The sequence below is a fragment of the Trachurus trachurus genome (genome assembly GCF_905171665.1).
Source record: "Trachurus trachurus genome assembly, chromosome: 4".
Classification (NCBI taxonomy): Eukaryota; Metazoa; Chordata; class Actinopteri; order Carangiformes; family Carangidae; genus Trachurus; species Trachurus trachurus.
This window is the reverse complement of record NC_139898.1, coordinates 9,353,921-9,371,990: the sequence shown is the minus strand read 5'-3', so window position 1 is coordinate 9,371,990 and position 18,070 is coordinate 9,353,921. Positions and strand designations below refer to the sequence as shown.

The following is an 18,070-nucleotide window of genomic DNA, read 5'->3' as shown; positions in this document are numbered from 1 at the left end:
GGCAGTAAAACGCCTACCCCTTCTGACGTCACTGCGTCTCTGAACTTCACATTAAAGGGCGTTAACTTGATCGACTCGAGCTTTTGTTATGGCGCCACTTTAAATAAGAGTATTAATCAAACTATATCTACAGAAATATATGAGTATTGTTGTATTTTGTTATATTTCCCTCTGTCGGACGCAGTGAAGTCGCAAAACGGCTACAGAATAAGTGCAGGCTCTTATTTTGAAATCCAAACAGCCACCCGGAATCACATGCCCTGTGTCTGCTCTGGACTGAAACAAAACAGTGACTGCTCTGCTCCAATGTCCACTTTAGCGAAAGCCATGTCCAGTAAGTATGAAGCTGTGTCCACTGTGTATCTCATGTGTGATACTGAATGTGTATTTACCTGCAGAGGGCTTCAGGTGTCGCAGGGCTGTGGGGTTAGTTAGAGCAGCAGAAACACACTGACTCCTCTGTGTGTGTTGACAGAGTTCCGTCTGGCGGTGGTCCAGCTGCAAGTGACCAGCGTCAAGGCGGACAACCTGAGCAGAGCCCGGAGGCTGGTGAAGGAGGCCGCGGGACAGGGCAGCAAAGTGGTGCTGCTGCCGGTGAGGAGGGGGAGGAGGAGGAGCAGTAAGAGAATTCATGAGTTTCAAATGTAGTCCTACACCTGCCATGTTGGGGACCAACACAGGTGTTTCAATTTGAGTTGTGTTTCTGATTGGCGTAGAACTAATTAATTAGTTTGAAACACCTGTGGGTCCCCAACATGGCAGGTATGGGACTACATTTGAAACTCATGGATAGGCTGGTGGTGCTGGTACTTTTAAGTCTGCCTTAACCATCCTGTTGTTCTCCTAGGTCAAGGAAGGAAAGAAAGAAAGTTGGTGGAAGGGAACAGATTGGATCAGGGGAGGAAGGAAATGAAAGGGGTGGTGGGAAGAAGGAAGGGAGAAAGGAAGGAAAGAAGGAATGGCAAGGGGAACAGATTGGGTCAGAAGGAAAAAGAAGGAAGGATGGAGGGAAAGAAGGGAGGAAAGAAAGAAAGAAAGAAAGGGAACAGATTGGGTCAAGGAAGGAAGAGGGGAGGAAGGGAAATGATGGTGGGAAGAAGCGAGAAAGGAGGGAAAGACGGATGGAGGAAGGGAGGAACAAAGAAAGTAAAGGAGTGGAGGAAGGAGGGATGGAGAGACAGAAGGAAGGGAGGAAAGAAGGACCATTCGAAGCAGATTGGGTCAGGGACAACAGAAGGGAAGCTCTCCTTTGCCCACGTGCACCTATGAAGTATTACTGATACCTGTTACAGACTAATATGACAACTGATCAAAAGTTTGATTAGAGACCAATGTGATCCCTCACCGGCTTCCCACCACACACATGAGCAGGTGGAGGTAGAGACCCAGTTCTCTGCAGTGGTGTTTTGCCCCGGTGCAGACCCACACACTCCAGACTGCTTTGCTGTACCTTTTGAGATAGTTTGTTACCACACTTGGGCTTCTGCCTGTCAGACTGACGGTCTCTCTCCTGTGACTCAGGAGTGCTTCAACTCTCCCTATGGAACCGGCTTCTTCTCTGAGTACGCAGAGAGGATCCCAGGAGAGTCCACCCAGGTGCTGTCAGAGGCCGCCAAGGAGAACAAGGTGTACCTGGTGGGAGGTAGGGAGACATACAGTCCATAGTAGAAGTGTTATTGCTCTTGAATGTTGAATGCTCCAGCCCAAAGTAACAACTCTATATTCCAGATAGATGTAGCAGAGAAACTACAAGTGTTTTTTCCAAATTCAGTTTGTCTGGGGAGCATGGAGCATTGCCTTGTGAGCAGTTTAATTATAGATTATCTCATTTCTTTAGATTTAGAGAGGGACTGTGTCCTTTTAGAATATGAACTTGGCACCGAGTTACAGTTTAACTCCACCCACAGAGTTAATACACAAACTCACTGTGTTTTCTGTCTGTCTGCCTTTTACACCAGTGTCATTTCATCACATTTAGCAGCAGCGGCCGGGTTAGTAACTGCATATTAAATCATTTACACCACCAACAGAGTAGCACAGCAGTCTGTCACTGTTGAAATTTTATTTTATTTTTTATTTAACCTTTACTTTCCCAGGCAAGCAATTCAGAACAAATTCTTATTTACAAGTGCAGCCTAAACCAAAGAGCAAAGGCTGTGCTTTTTCTATAGAGCACTTTTCATACAAGAGATATAGACCAAAGTACTTTACTATTAAATAGTACAATAAAATCAGGGTGTTAATGTTACGATATGTAAAATATTAATCAAAAACCAGGTTGAATAAATATTTTTGAGCTGCTTAGAAATAAAGAAATTTAACTCACTCTAAAATAAAGACCAAACACATTAGCTCTGGTTATAGAGCTGCTGTCTTCAGCGTCACTGTGTCTTTCTGTGGGAGTTTGAAGTGGAGGAGGTTAATAGTTTACTAGAGCTACTGTACTATCAAGTTCAAGTCTGTGTTTTCACAGTCACTTTACAGGATGATATGACAAAACACTGATTAGGACTGAAGGTTTACTAGAGATGCCGGTGAGTTACAAATTGCAGGAGCTTACATTTTTTGTTAAAGACAGACAATATACTAAAGTATTAAATGTACAGTATACTAAAAACAAAAAGATCTTGGTTGTTTTGTGCAGGGGATGAATTAACCATGTGATGTCATGTTGATCAGGATCCATCCCTGAAGAGGACGGTGGGAAGTTGTACAACAGCTGCACAGTGTTTGGTCCTGATGGAGAGCTCATTCTCAAACACAGGAAGGTGTGTGTGTTGGCTTCGTTCTAAAACCTCCTCAGTGAATGGATCTCAGCATCATCATCATCATCATCATCTTCTCTCCATCTCTGTCCTCTGTGCAGATCCACCTCTTTGACATCGACGTTCCAGGGAAAATTCGCTTCCAGGAGTCAGAGACGCTGACTCCAGGCAACAGTTTGTCCATGTTTGAGACACGTGAGTGACGTCTCCTGACTCCTGCTGTGTCACAGTAGCTGGATGAGCATCATTTTGTATCTGTGTGATTTCTCTGTTTCCTCCTGCAGCGTTCTGTAAGGTGGGCGTGGGGATTTGCTACGACATGAGGTTTGCAGAGCTCGCACAGCTCTACAGCAGGAGAGGTGAGTGTGCTGAAATGGGTTATTTGACATTAGTTGTGCTGCTTTTACTTGGCAGGTAAGATAACCAAGCTGGTTTTGCTCTGGTCCTCAGGCTGTCAGCTGCTGGTCTACCCAGGAGCCTTCAACATGACGACTGGTCCAGCGCACTGGGAGCTCCTGCAGAGAGGGAGGTCAGGCTTGGTCTCTATCAATCAATCGCTTTTATTGTCATTGTCATAAATAACAACGAAATTCACCATCTCAATCCTCTAAGTGAAAATGCTCTTACCTACCATTTCATATCACAGTGAGGTCTCTCCCACATTTTAAACTTTATATGGAGTCTTGATTCATAACAAGATATATTTGTAAAAACAAAACACACTGAGAAACCAAATCCTGCAAGTGTTGGATGGTGGCTCTGGGTGGGCGGGGCATGGTGACTGCTTTGTTGTGACATCACAAAGTCACATAAGTCCTGACAGCAGTTTTTAAAGGGATAATATGTAGGAATTACTAGCGGTGCGTTTGCATATTGGAACGTATTCTTGATGTTGCATTCACGTGAAATCGGGCAGACGTCAGACAGACAACAGACGCTGCATGTAACAGGATAAACAAGTGTCTATGTAAACAAGTGGAACTGAATGCACCTGAATGCAACATCAGTGCCTCCGTCCTTCCTCACACTACACAGTGGCGACAGTTTTAATAGGCGCTACCTGGAAAACTTTCTCCCCGAGTCGACAGCTCCGGTGAGTTTCCATGGTTACCTACGGTCACACTGCCACTGAACGTAAAAAATGGCGATGCAACATGGCCGCCTCGGTTCGGTGCGCCCCCCCTTGTATATTTGTAACGACTTGTAACAACTCATTCTAAGGTGCGAGAAAGCTTTCATTTGTATGCGGGTATGATTCAACTTTAGTGAAATACGTATTTATGAAAGCAATATTTGATTTTTGCTAATAAAAAGCCAAATATGTTACATACTGGGGCTTTAAGGCTCAGTTTCTGAATTCAGGCTTTGTGGACTGAGGCTTTGTTTCTTGATACACCGTATTAATATAGAACCCTAACCCTAGGCCTGATCTATAATCTTTAATCATATAATAACACATGAACATCTACCTTTATACTGTATAAAGCTTTGATATAAACATAAACATTTATACTTTATGGGCCCTTTAACACATCTCAATTATAAAAACTACATATTCCTGTCACCGCAGGCTGAGATCAACATCATGAGATATGAGGAGGGTGACACAGAATCACAGACTGTGGAACAAAAAAAGGGGAAATGGTTTAAATCCCACAACTACAGCTAAAGTTGATCTAATATGTCACATGAACTCTTGCTTTTGCTTTGGTCATACTCAACTCTGCTGGTGATACCACTGCTGTCATCACCACAGTAACCTGGTCATTGTCTTCTGTGCAGGGCGCTGGATAACCAGGTGTACGTGGCCACGGCTTCACCTGCCAGAGATGAGACGGCTTCATACGTCGCCTGGGGTCACAGCACCGTCGTAAGCCCATGGTAAGAGGGGAGCTCACAATGCGGGCGATCGTGTCACTCGTGGTAAAAAGGACAGAGGAGGGTTGGAAATAGAAAGAGACGAGAGGAGATGACAGAAAAGGATTAAAGAGGAAGCTGTGTGTGACTGACCACAGGAGATGAAGCAGCAGTGATGGAGGATTTATTCCCACCATTCACTTGTTAGTAAAAGTAGGAGCACAACAATGTAATAATTACTCCTGAGGAAGTGTACAAAAACAATTTAGTTACTTTTCTTCTGATAAGTAAAAGCATCAAATTATTGTTTTGCATCAATTTTAATGATTTGAATAATGTTTATTGTTTAATTTGCAAAGTAACTTGCTGTGAAGAACACATAGTTTTAATGTTGAATAATGTCACATGGTGATGGAGAAGCTACAGCCATGTAATTACTCATGTACAAGTACAATAAATGATACTTAAAGGTCCAGTGTGTAAAATGAAAACAGTGTTTATTATGAACGTGAAATTCTTGAAACGTGCTCTTTTTTCCCTATTCCGTACAAACATGGCGGCGCAAGATGGCGACACTCTCTAAGCAAGACCCTTGTGTATATATAAAAGAAGAATAATAAGGCTATGAAAACCAAACCAAATTTTATTTTATAGTGATTATACACATACAGATATATTCATTTTTTGCCAATAAACCTTGACAAATATGACACAGTGGACCTTTAAATACAGTAGCTGAGTAAATATAAACTACAACTACAGTCTGCTCTGTCTGTGGATATTTTCAGGTGTTGAGTTCAACAGAGCTGTAATTTGTTGATGTGTCTCTGCAGGGGTGAAGTGATCTCCAAGGCCGGAGCAGAGGAGGCCGTTATTTACGCTGACATCGGTGAGTGTTGGACTCGTCTCTCTGCAGCAAAGTGTTGATCAAACAAGTGCATGCTGATTTCCTCCAGTGACGTCTTTTTGACGCGCTGCACAAGGGCTCCGATAACATCTGCATGATAAAAGCAGCGATGCGTCTCAGTGCTCTGCTGTGGTGTTGGCGCCGTGACCGTGACAGACTCAGGTCACACACAGGCTGCTGGGTCATGTCACATCATGTCTTAGGCGTGTTTGATCCAACTGAGGGAGAATTAGTGGACTGATGCATCTCCGTGATGTCAAAGTGTGGTCAGATTACATTTAAACATGACATAACGTGGAAATAAATCTCATTGAGAATCATGTGACATAAGGTGCAATAAGGGAACTCAAAACAGTTCAACAAAATAGCTCAATAATGTTCTCCAGGTGTTTACAGCATTACAGTCATACATACACACACTGACATGAAAAAGACAAAAGAGAAACATAGAAAAAACCGAAACAGGACACACTCATCATGACCACGGCTCCTCACTCCCTTCCTTCAGATTATTAAGAATTTTTTAACTGTTAATAAAACATATTATTAACCCCCCCCCCCCCCCCCCCCCCCGCCCCCCCCATTTGAAAAAACAAACAAACATAATACACTGATATTGCTTAAAATATTGCTAAAGAGTGTTTTATGTTTAAAGCAGAAGTAAGCTGAATGTTTGTGTTAATATAAGTCTTAAATAGTTATATCTTCCGACAGCAATCACTTACATAGAGTGTTTGGTCCTACAACCTTTATCCAATGCTAACTCCATCGGCTGACAAGAAGTTAGCCAAAACGACCGGATCGCTTACTTCTGCTTTAACTTTATGCCTTTTGGAAATCATTTCATCTTTCACTGTTCACATTAACACTAGTTACATTAGTTTCAAAATAATGGACAAGTTCACACTGAATGAGAACAGTGATGGTGTATCTTCTCCCAGTCAGCTTCAACTGCATGTGTTGTGGGTCTCTGAAAAGATTGTAGTTCACTTTTTCTACAGCATCTGTCAGTCACGAGGGTCTGACCATTTAAGAATCATGCGAGTTTGTTTGGACATACACTGGGTCCAGAAATCTAAAACAAAACAAAAAATTGTCCTGCAGAGTCTTAATTTTTTTCTGAATTTTCCAATGACACTAATTCACCCCCGTCTTGTTTCCGATTGGAGATCCTGAGCAGAGAAACATCTGTACAGTTTGGTGATACAGAAGAGGACAATGTGTCAGACAATGTTTTTCTCTTTACAGAGATTGTGTGAAGCAGGTGTTTATTTAAACTTTAAATGTTCATTGTAATAATGATGTTTTATAAACACCTGACAATGCACAACAACACAAACTACAGACTGCAAAACCACCCAGCAGAAACATGACTGTAGCAGCCTGCCTCACAGAGGTGGACTGGACTCCACTGCGTCTTGTTTCTGTTAATTTGGACTCATTGTTTTCACCCCGTGCCTCTCCAGACCTGCAGTATCTGTCCGACATCCGGCACCAGATCCCCATCACGGTTCAGCGTCGCCACGACCTGTACTCCGTCACAAGTGTGCAGGAAGGATCCGGCTGAGGAACCAGGTGTGAAGCAACCGAACAGGAATCGAACAATGACGTCTCCTTCCTGAGGCTTAATTAATTGTGGAAACAGGAAATGCAGCTGGAACGGTCGCCGAGTGATCCCCAGTGATGTGAGTGCAGTGATGCTGCAGACCTCTTCAGGATGGAACTGTGATTACGTCTCTATAAGCAGTCGATGGGCTGAGAACTGACGGTGTAGGTGAGCAGTGAAGAACTTCATAATTAGCTCCAGATTAACTTTTGAGAGAAACTATTTTTACTGGACTGATCTCCATCCAGTTGCTGTCTGTTTGGGTCTTTAATCCATTTTGCTTATTCTGTCTCATGACAAATGTTAGTTGATAACGACTGTTCACAGATTTGAAATGTAAAAAAACAAAAAAAAATGTTATTATTAAAATAAATGAATCGATCTGTGAGGTGAATGAAAAACATCTGCAGCTATGACTCTGAATGACGTGTTAGAAAGGTACAGTCAAGCACACACAGAACAAAGTGAAGTGGTGAGATGAGCTTTTCCTGAAGGAAAGTGTAACTTCCACTAGTTATACTTATCTATACTTAACCCCCGCCCTCCCCTCCAAACACACACACATTAAATATTCAACCCAGTGGTTTACAAATCAGTGCTCTATTGCCTGAGGCAGAAAAAAAGTGACAGCTGTGGGAAAGCAGCTGTTTTAAACATCTGTCTCTCTTGACTGTGGCTTCATGGCCTCGGCCTCCTTCTCGTGCTGATGTCGCCTCCTGTATCCTGAAGGAAAAACAAACAAACAGGTTTTCAGTTAGATACAAAAGCAACAGCATGTAACGGAGTGTTCCGCCTCTGTAACATGAATACAGCGGTGTGTTGAACAACGGCTTCAGAGCCATTATGCTCGCCAATGCAGCGACAGAGCAGTGGATCAGGCCTACTGATGGGTTAACCAATCACAGCTCTGTTCAGCTCAGGATGACAAACCTGATTGAGAGCCTGCTCAGGAACAAACACACACATTACACGCAGGTTTATGGATGTGAAACGCTGACAGGTTACCTGATACTGTGGTTACACAGGTGCCCTGTTGTGACATGCCTGTCACATGAGGCCACCAAGACCATAGGATATTATGTCATTTAAAAAGTCTATGACTGTTGCCATGTCAACTAATACATGAGCACAAACAATCAAAGGAAGAAAGTGCACTACAAAAATCCACAACAAGCAATGTGGACTCACCTTTAAGTATTTAACAGTGTTTGCTCAGGTTAAATAGAGCGACATTTCCATAAATTCTGTGGAAATTAAGAAACTAAAACACAACTGACTGACAGAGCAGACGTGTCACAGCGCTCAGCTCCGTTCACTGCAGCAGACAATGTTTGATACTAGAAATTACAAGGTTGTTTTTGCAGTGGAAAGTGTAGAAATACAATCAAAACTTCCAGTTGCAAAGAAATGTGCCGTGGCTAAGTCCACCGGTAAGAAAGCTTTCATGTTTAAAGCTTCCTCTGACTGGAATAAGTTGCCTGTAAATATCCGATCCACATTCTCATTTCATTTTTTTTTTTAAATGCTCTGTCCTCCTCTTATCTCAGAAATCACTGTACTACTTGTCAGATGTAACACCCCCATAATTCTGCTTCTTTGCTGCTGATCCACTGATGCTAGCATTAACATTATTACTTCATATTACTTATATAACCTTGTTTTGTCTGATTGATTTGTCTATTTACTGTTTTGTTGTTACTTTTTCTTCTTTTTTTGTTGCTTCTTTGTTTCGCTTTCTTGTTTTGTTTGTTTGTGTTGTCTATGGTCTTGTCTATCTGTGACTATTTTGTACACCGTTACATGTAGGACCCCCTGGAAAACCAGATAGCATATCTCAATGGGTTACTCCTAATGAAGAATTTCCAACAAATGTGACATCGCTGAGCTGAGCTGTGGATCAAACATGACCAAAGGAAAATGGCTAATGGTGTCCTCACTACGGCAACAAGCTACTGCTCTCTCTCTCTTCTCATTACTCACTTCACAACATTTTCTGTCATTTTTTCGTCATTTGATACCCTTCAGGTGTAACTGGTTGTTACCAATGGAAACGTGGCTCATGGTAACTAACCTGAGAGTGAAATGAAGACCAGCCTGACAGATCTGTGAGGAACTAGAGCAGAGCTGCAAGTGTGTGGTTTTATTTTGGAACAGTGGAGACTGTGGACAATAAGCTTGTATCTAGGTTTTGAGACTTATCCTGGTTTTGATCTTGTGTGTGACGTGACATTTACATGGAGCATAAAAAACATGGTGATTCACACCGCCGGGCCCCTATGTGCTGTTGCGGCACAGAATGTTGTTTATATGCAACAGTATTGTGGTTTGTGGTGGAGCGTTCAGGTAACACCTCTGAAACCCAGGACCATTTGAATGATTACATGCACAAAACATAACCAGATCCTAACCAGTGCATGTGTAAAAATGTGTAGTTGGAGGGAGTGTGTCACCAACAGGAGATGCCTACCTCTCATTTGACGCTGATAATGGTACTCCTTCTTCCTCCTCTTACTGATCCTGTCCAGGTGGATCTGATAGAACACTCCCGCTATCACCATGACGCCGACCACCACACAGAGACCCGTGCTGAAGATCCACATGCCCTCCGATGCTCGTCTGATCATGGGGCTGCCCTGCACTCCATCTGAGCCGGACAAGTATTAGTGAGATTAGTGAACAACAAGCGGCGACTTTACAACAACAGCAGGAACAGAGGGGGCAGCTGTGGTGTCACTCACAGCTGGTGGACATCAGGGTTTGGTTCATGGGCAGGTTCTCTATGATGCACGACACCCTGGAGTCTCTGGAGACGTTGACCGTCAGCTGGCTCGTGATGTTGTAGAGATGGGAGTCCGGGAGCGCGGCCGCCCGGGTCCTCACCGAGCCTTCTGGGGGCTCCTCTGTGTCGTTGATGAGCCAGTAGACAGCCGGTGCAGGAAAACCTCCGCTGGTGTGACACAGGAAGGCCGTCTCGTAGCCCGGCGATGCTTCCTCCCTCTGGAGCTGTGGGGAGCTGAAATTGGCTGCAAACAAAACATCCATCAGAGACAGAGGGGGGTTAGTTTCTCTAAATCATTCCTCCGATCACCTCCATATGAGTCGGACACTGACCTGCTGTTCTGAGGCACACGTTGCACAGGGCAGCACTTTGGTTCTCCCCTGACATGAGGAATAGTTTATAATAGCTGTTGTCGTCCGTGGGAGCGACCGTGGGCAGCTCCAAAGACAAGTTTCCTGTCAGAGCAGCATCAGAGGAGAGTTTTGCGCTGATGGAGCTCCATTCCTCAACAGTTGCATCCTCTCTCCACTCTGACCTCAGCACCACCTCACTGTCTCTCCTCCACTCAATGGAAAAATTCACATGGTTTGACAGTTCAGGGTAAAAGCAGGGCACTGAGACCGGTCTCCCCACTACGCCCAGGACAGTGTCCGGCTCTGTGAATGAAGGAGAGAGAGTTAGATCGTTAAGTTTTTAGTGACAGTGGTTATATCAGGGTGTAATCTACATGAGCGGACAGTCATCTTACCCAGACAGGCGCAGACAGTGAGGAGGCTGAGCACCAGTCCCGTGCGCCACAGTGCCACCGGCATCGCCCTCTGTGGGCACGGCTGCGCGCGCAAGACGCAAAAATAGTTAAGAGATACTTTGCTTTTGAGCAAAAGCAACAAAGACATGTCTCCAATTAACTCACACACATAAATGTGTATACATATATCAGTCTACGTTTCCGTCCTCTGCTGTTTCCTTTAACTGCTCCAAGTGTTACGCACACAGTTCATCACGCTGAAGGAATCCGCCGTCATGTTGCGGCTTGTTGATCCATGACTGAGCTGACTCCTTCGTCTACCTCTGCTTCTCTCTTTTCTGGTTTGGTTAACAAATGGTCACCGTCGGATTTTGGAAATGAACTTATTCGCAGGCTGAGCGAACTTAACTATCACAGCAGCAGCCTCCAAACACACAGATCCTGTCAGCAGCTCAGTCCAACCTGTTTGACTTCTTCTCAGGTCACACACACCCACACGCCCACACACACTGTGTGAGGTAGACAGGATATGACTGTTCACAGGTGTGTGCGACAGGAAACAGATATTGTTGAAACTAAAACCAATTATTAAACTTTGCATATTTTGGAAACATGGTAGTTATTTTGAACAGCTAAACTAGGCTACTTTGTCTACTTTAAAAAATGAAACCAGATTTCCGTCTCTCTTTCTCTCACATCTAGCCTACGTTTTTTTTTTATTGATTAGCCTATATCATTTTCTTACTGTGTATTTATTTTAATTTTCTCTTTAAAAATTTTTTTTCTGTTTTTGCAGTTATGTTTTCAGTACTGAACTAATGTGATTTTCTAATATTTGTTTGAATTTTCAAATAAGGTTAAAGCTCCATATGACTATTGTAATATACAATAATGCACGCAGAAAATAGAAAATGAATAAAAACAATTGATCTAGACATAAACTCTAGACAAGTGTATGAGACAACTTCATCAGATAATGCAGCAAATGACAAGATTAAACATCCAGTGTAGCTGAAATACATTTTAAAAAATCTGTTATTACCTCAAATAAGCTGGAATGAAATGGACCAAAAGCATGAAAACAGCCTGTGTGCCCCTTCAGTCTAATACCTCCAGGATCAATTACATATAGCGTACCAAGAATGAGGCTAAAGCTAAGCTAGCACTGTAATGCCAGCCAGAATAATAAAAAGTCAAAATGAAATTATATTTAACCTACAGAAAATGCAATAACCGTGTGATCCACTAGGGGGCGGTCTGCTGGCGATAATGAGAAACCGATACAGTTTTACAAACGTTTATAATTTTGTGTTAAAACTATTTTAAATGTTCTGTGTGCTTGTTTTTTTTCTTGGTCAATAACTTTTTTACTATTTTTGAATCCAAAAATAAAATTTTGAGAAAGAAACGACGGCGGAACTGACGTGTACTAAAGCAGACGGCGTCCGTTTGAAGGCTGTGGCTTTTACACCCTAAGTTTAGGCTGACAGGGGGAACTTCTCTCTCTAAAATGAGCAAAGCTTCCTCCTCCAGAGGGATTTTTGGTAACGAACCCAAACTCGTGAACCACAGGGACCAAATCCGGACATGTAACGGTCTGTCTCTCATCTAGGTTTGTTGTTTCGAGAGGAGACACTGCCTGCGAGTCTCAACTCGGGGCTCACAGAACTAACAACCGTCCAGAGGCTGAAAATACTGCGGCACATGGACTCATAATCATAACACGCAGACTTCTCAGCGCATACAGCTGTTATTTTACTCTACATAAATTAATTAAGTAGGAAAATTAGTTAATAAAGTCTATCAACAACACTCTGTGCTACGGCAGGTGGCAGTGTGAGCTCCTCAGGTTTGTCTTGACCCTTCAGTAAACACGAAGAAGAGGAGGAAGATAAATACCAACAGAGCTGCAGGGTGACCTCACCTCGTGCCTGTGTGTTTTTAGGATGATCACAGGAACTAATGTGCCTGTGAGATTTACCTGCAGTCAGACCTCGTCCTGACGCACCATGACGGCTCTGAGGAGGCTTCACCCATGGCTGTCACTGCTGCAGAGACCCTGCACACTGAGCTGTCAGAGAGCAGCTCCACTCACCACCTTCAGGCCACAGCGGCTGAGAGCTGCCCCCACCCTGCAGCCCAGAGGGGGGGTCCTCTCTGCCTGCAGGTAATAGTAGTAGTAGTAGTAGTAGGCTAGTGGTAATTTATTTGTCACCGTAGGGAAATTGAGTTGCAGCGGATCACACTCTTGACATTTCATCTAATCTAACAGATAAAAACAGCACAGTACAACTTTCACACATAGATTAACAACACTCATCATCAGTGGGAGTCACACTTTTTATGTTTGTCTCAGCCTTAACCTGATCAGACCAGCTGAGCAGGCTATGAGGTGACCAACACTAACAGTGACTATCGATTATTAAGGGATTTAATGGCCTGAGGCATTTCTCTCTGTCCTATCTCTGTAGGTGCCTTCCATACATGGCAGAGTGATGCCCAGCAATTTACTAGATATGTTATAATTTCTGGTGCAGGTGGAAAAAAACGGACTCCTTTAACAGCGGACAGCAGACAGGACTCCCAGACGAGGAGTGGGAGGAGGAGGAGGAGGAGGAGGATGGAGATTTCATTGAGGACAGTGAGGTGGAGGAGCTGTTCCAGGAGCAGGCCCTTGAAGGCATCGCTCAGGGACAGCACAGGGTCTTCATCGTCCAGCCTGATGTGAAGTGGGGGAGAAAGAAGCAGCATCTGACCACCGGTAACCAGACCAGCACATAGATATGTGATATGTATGCATCATGTCGGAGGGTTGGTTTCACTAACTGGTCTCTTCTCTCTGCAGCTGAGCTGATGATGGCCGAGGCCGAGGGGCTGGTCAACACTTTGGACAACTGGAGGGTGGTGGACACCATCATCCTGTCCACCAAGACACCCGAGAAGAAGAGGATATTTGGCAAAGGCAACTTCCAGTCTCTGACAGGTATTGTCCACTGTGTCAGTGTCAGGGCTCCAGACTAACATTTTTTACTAGGAGCACAGTGGCCCCTAACTTAAAGGGGTAGTTCAACATTATGGCAAATTGGCCAATTGTCATAATCCCTTTAGTTCTTAGGAGTAGGTTTGTTACCTTTAATTGTAGGTGCAAGCTATTTTTAGAATGGCGGAGCAGACGTTGCTTAGAGCTGCGCTACGGAGGCTAATGGGATTTCTTGGTTTCCCTCATCAAACTCATCAAATACACAATCCAACAACTCCAAAACGCCCTCATGGACAAGTCTTGACCTGCACATTCACCACGCTATGAGATAATAACGGAACGTTACAAGACAGAGTTGTTTTTGAGGCAAATGCAGAGACTGATGCCGAAAAACTGCCTCCGGTGGGAGTTTCGTTGTACACACGAGTACAATGACAATAAAGTATCTTGAAATCTTGAAATCTTGAACGCACATCAGCGGTTTTGTATGAATTTACCTCGAAGACAACTCCGTCTCGTAACGTTCCGTTATTATCTCATAGTGTGGTGAATGTGCAGGTCACAACTTGTCCACGAGAGAGTTTTGGAGCTGTTGGATTGTGTATTTGATGAGTTGTAATGACAGATTCAAGATTCTTTGAGTCGCCCCTTTCCACATTTCACCAAATGACAAATTTACTGGTTGTACATGCGCAAGTAGATGAAAAACTTACATGCACGGTCTCAAATTTTTAGGGCCAAAATGCCCCCATTTAGGGGCAGTGTGATTGTCCACCTGTGAACATGTGCAATGCGTCAGGTCTTCTGACAGTCGTCTGTGCTTTTGCCTCCTCAGAGAAAATCAGACAAACTTCAGGAATCACAGCAGTGTTTGTGAATGTTGAGAGACTGCCTCCTTTGTCTGAGGTGAGTGTGGCTGAAATTCGCCCTCTAGCTGCACATAGACAGGAGTCCTGCACTGACTGGTTGTCTATTCACCCACACAGAGGGAGCTGGAGGAAGCATGGGGCGTTAAAGTGTTTGACAGATATTCAGTCGTCCTTCACATCTTCCGCTGCAACGCCAGAACCAAAGAGGCCAAGTTACAGATCTCTCTGGCTGAGATTCCCTTGTTGAGGTAAAGTACACTGATTTTTATTTTCCACCCTTTAAATAGTTTTTCTTCTTAAAACTCTGGTATCATTAAGCCAGTGTTTTTTATTCATTCTGTCTATATCATTTGCAGATCTCGTTTGAAAAATGAATTCTCAAACATGGATCAGCAAGGTGGAGGAACGAGGTACATCGGAGGTTCAGGTGCTGTGGCATGTCAGTGTGTGTGTATTGGATGGTTTGCTGCTTTGGCCGGAGCGGCACTCAGCCTGGTGCTTGGTGTCCACAGGTGAGACGCTGTACGAGGTCCAGCAGAGGCTGCTGAAGGAGCGGGAGATGAAGATCCGCTCGGCGCTGGAGAAACTGCGGAGGAAGAGGCACCTGCTGCGATCTCAGAGGAAACACAGAGAGTTCCCCGTCGTCTCTGTGCTGGGATACACAAACTGTGGTGAGAGGGGAGACAGGAGGAGAACCGCCGGTGACTCCAGGTCCAGTGCGACGGAGCTGGTACGTTGTCGGATGTTTGTTTCAGTTTGATGATTTTAGTTCCCACTCAGGAAAAACGACTCTGATCAAAGCGCTGACCGGCGACAGCGGCCTGCAGCCCAGAAACCAGCTGTTCGCCACCCTGGATGTCACCGTCCACGCCGGCCAGCTGCCCAGCCGCATGACCGTCCTGTACGTGGACACCATCGGCTTCCTGTCCCAGCTGCCCCACCAGCTCATCGACTCCTTCTCTGCCACCCTGGAGGATATTAAACACTCTGTATGTACCCAACGCTGATATCTGATTTGTGTGTGAGGTGTCACAGCCGCTCAGAGCTACGCTACGGAGGCTAAAGGAATTTCTTGGTTTCCCTCATCAAACTCATCAAATACACAATCCAACAACTCCAAAACGCTCTCATGCACAAGTTGTGACCTGCACATTCACCACGGTAAATGTGCAGGTCACAACCCTCCTGTGTTGAGGGAAACCAAGAAATCCCATTAGCCTTTGTAGTGTAGCTCTGAGCAGCTCACGGCTCTGCTCCGCCGTTCTAAAAACAGCTTGCACCAACAAAGGTAACAAACCTACTCTAGGGATTATGGCAATGGGACAATTTGCCAAAATGTTGAACTATCCCTTTAATCACTTGTACACTACCAGTCAAAAGTTTGGACACACCTCATTCAATGTTTTTTATTTATTTTCATTATTTTCTGTGTTTGCTGACTTGCTCGTCTTCCTCATACTTGGAACAGGATCTGTTGATTCACGTCAGAGACATCAGTCACCCAGAGACGGTGAATCAGAAGGTGAACGTCCTCAACGTCCTGAAGAACCTGGAAATCCCCGAGAGGCTGATGAGCTCCATGATAGAGGTCCACAATAAAACTGACCTTGTTGACAGGTGGGAAGAAAAACCACTGTTGCACCTGCACATTTTCAGAAGTGACTTTTTAAAAAACTTTCTAAGATAATTTCAAAACATGGGCAGCATAGAAAAGATAGGAATCTGCATTCAAGCCAATAAGAGCCAAGAGATATTGGTTATATAGTGGGTTGTTTTCTTAAACCAAACTTTGCATCACACAACAGAAAAAAATATATATATCACCTATTGTTGTTACAGTGGCATGCACAAGTTTGTGCACCCCTGGTCAAAATTTCTGTTGTGAACAGTTAAGCAAGTAGAAGATGAAATTATCTCCAAGAGGCATAAAGTTACAGATGACACATTCCCTTTACATTTTAAACAATACACTTTTTTTATTTTCATCTTTTACATTTTCAAAATGACAGAAAAGGAAAAGGGCCCACAGCAAAGGTTTGGGCACCCAGCATAGTTAGTACCTAGTACCCCCACCCCTCACAGCATGTACAGTAAATAGTAAACAAAACAAAGTTATCTGAGAGCTCAAGTCTCCTGGGGTTCCCATTCTTTTGCAGGCTGCTGCTTTGTTTCCTTTTTTTTTTTTACTCTAAAATTGTAGAAAACAAAAATAATACACTGATATTGCTTAAGATATTGCTAAAGAGTGTTTCATGTTTAACTTGAAGCCCTTTGGAGATCATTTCATCTTCCACTTGCTTAACTGTTCACATTAAAGACCCACTCCCATGAAAATCATGTTTTTCGTGCTTTTCACATGTTCCTGTGGCATTTTTCTTGTGTTAGAGGACATATCAGCAGAAAAGGAAGTGCAAAATTGCATTTCTGAGTTTTTCTGCCTTCAACCTGCTGTGAACCAATGGCAGACGCAAACTGGCAGTTTCAGGGAGACTGGAGCTGACGTGTCACAGCTCCAGGGGAGGGCACTAGTGCTACAAGCTCCCGCCCCGCTCTGCATCTGGCTCAGAGGTGAAAGGCTAAAGTATAACAGGTATAGCTCACCTGGTAGAGCAGCTTGCACCATGAGCAAGGACTATATTCCAGTCTGGGATCGAATCCCAGTGTGGAGTTTTACGCTAAACGCGCTGAATCGGTAATTGTACAATGTCCAGCTGTCAGCGAGGGGGTGACTGGGCGGGTGCAGAGCAGCGCAGTCTCCGCCCACCCTCCAGAGGCGCATTGCTAATGAGCTGCTGGATTTAAAATAACCAAAAAGGGTCGCGGGAGGGGGACTTCAACAAAAATTTTGACCCGGGGTGCCCAAACTTTTGCATGTGTGGGACTGAACTAGTTCTTGATTTTGAAAGAAAAACCATCTCAGTGTTTACTCTTGTCCCTCAGCTATGAGGGTGCAGAGCCCGGCTCTCTGCCCATATCTGCCCTGGAGCAGCGAGGCCTGGACGAGCTGAAGCAGGCCGTGGAGGGAGAGATTGTGAACTCTACTGGAAAACACATCTTGGATCTGACGGTCAACCTCAGCACTCCTCAGTTAAGGTGAGCGCCGGTTTTCTTCACTGTGTTTTCATTCTGTCTGGATTAACAACAAAGCATCGGTAGTAAGCGCGTGTCCTCGCACACAGCTGGCTGTACAAAGAGGCCACCGTCCAGGACGTGCAGGTGAATGCTGACGACGGCTCGGCTGTCGTCAAGGTCATCATCAGCAGCGCCGCTTACGGACGCTACAGGAAGCTGTTCACAGGCAGATGACAGAGCGAGGAGGAGAGCGATGGAGCTGCAGATGAATGACTGGCCTATGTGAATGTAGAAACTGAGCTCAAACATCTTTAAAAACGTATTGAACCGTATATTGATGTATAATATTGTAAACATATAAAAACTGCACAATAGAGCTGTAGAAATCAAACGTGGCTATTTGGGATTATAAATACCTGAAATATATATCATATAAGACTTTTGTTTTTGTTTTTTCCTCAAAATTTTTCTTGCAGGTAAAATAGAA

General features: G+C 44.2%; 3 protein-coding genes across 3 annotated transcripts; 2 read left to right on the top strand and 1 right to left on the bottom strand.

Annotated features, from left to right (window-relative positions):
* The first annotated feature begins 123 nt into the window (after nt 1–123).
* nit2 (nitrilase family, member 2) lies at nt 124–7,516 on the top strand. The gene is made up of 10 exons (XM_083969800.1): nt 124–334; nt 476–594; nt 1,522–1,642; nt 2,680–2,768; nt 2,867–2,960; nt 3,050–3,124; nt 3,216–3,294; nt 4,548–4,646; nt 5,456–5,511; nt 6,996–7,516. Exons 1-10 carry the CDS (start codon nt 256–258, stop codon nt 7,094–7,096), a joined length of 912 nt encoding a protein of 303 aa, XP_083825926.1. The 5' UTR covers nt 124–255; the 3' UTR covers nt 7,097–7,516.
* A 172-nt stretch (nt 7,517–7,688) lies between these two features.
* LOC310984758 (uncharacterized protein) lies at nt 7,689–10,810 on the bottom strand (the record flags this gene model as incomplete). The annotated part of the gene is made up of 5 exons (XM_083970073.1): nt 7,689–7,858; nt 9,603–9,779; nt 9,874–10,158; nt 10,247–10,570; nt 10,663–10,810. The coding sequence occupies 5 exons, from the start codon at nt 10,808–10,810 to the stop codon at nt 7,785–7,787; spliced, it is 1,008 nt and encodes a 335-aa protein (XP_083826199.1). The 3' UTR covers nt 7,689–7,784.
* Nucleotides 10,811–12,671: 1,861 nt separating this feature from the next.
* Nucleotides 12,672–18,014, top strand: gtpbp6 (GTP binding protein 6 (putative); the record flags this gene model as incomplete). The annotated part of the gene is made up of 11 exons (XM_083970072.1): nt 12,672–12,829; nt 13,200–13,423; nt 13,508–13,645; nt 14,478–14,548; nt 14,629–14,759; nt 14,868–14,938; nt 15,024–15,182; nt 15,292–15,500; nt 15,980–16,128; nt 17,452–17,604; nt 17,691–18,014. The coding sequence occupies 11 exons, from the start codon at nt 12,672–12,674 to the stop codon at nt 17,815–17,817; spliced, it is 1,590 nt and encodes a 529-aa protein (XP_083826198.1). The 3' UTR covers nt 17,818–18,014.
* Between the last annotated feature and the right edge of the window lie 56 nt (nt 18,015–18,070).

Bases quoted from the DNA above. Each gene is read 5' to 3' on its own strand.
- nit2 (XM_083969800.1), top strand. From the start codon at position 256: ATGCCCTGTGTCTGCTCTGGACTGAAACAAAACAGTGACTGCTCTGCT. The intron at 2,769-2,866 runs GTGTGTGTGTTG...TCCTCTGTGCAG, and splicing joins TCATTCTCAAACACAGGAAG to ATCCACCTCTTTGACATCGA. The intron at 5,512-6,995 runs GTGAGTGTTGGA...GTGCCTCTCCAG, and splicing joins CGTTATTTACGCTGACATCG to ACCTGCAGTATCTGTCCGAC.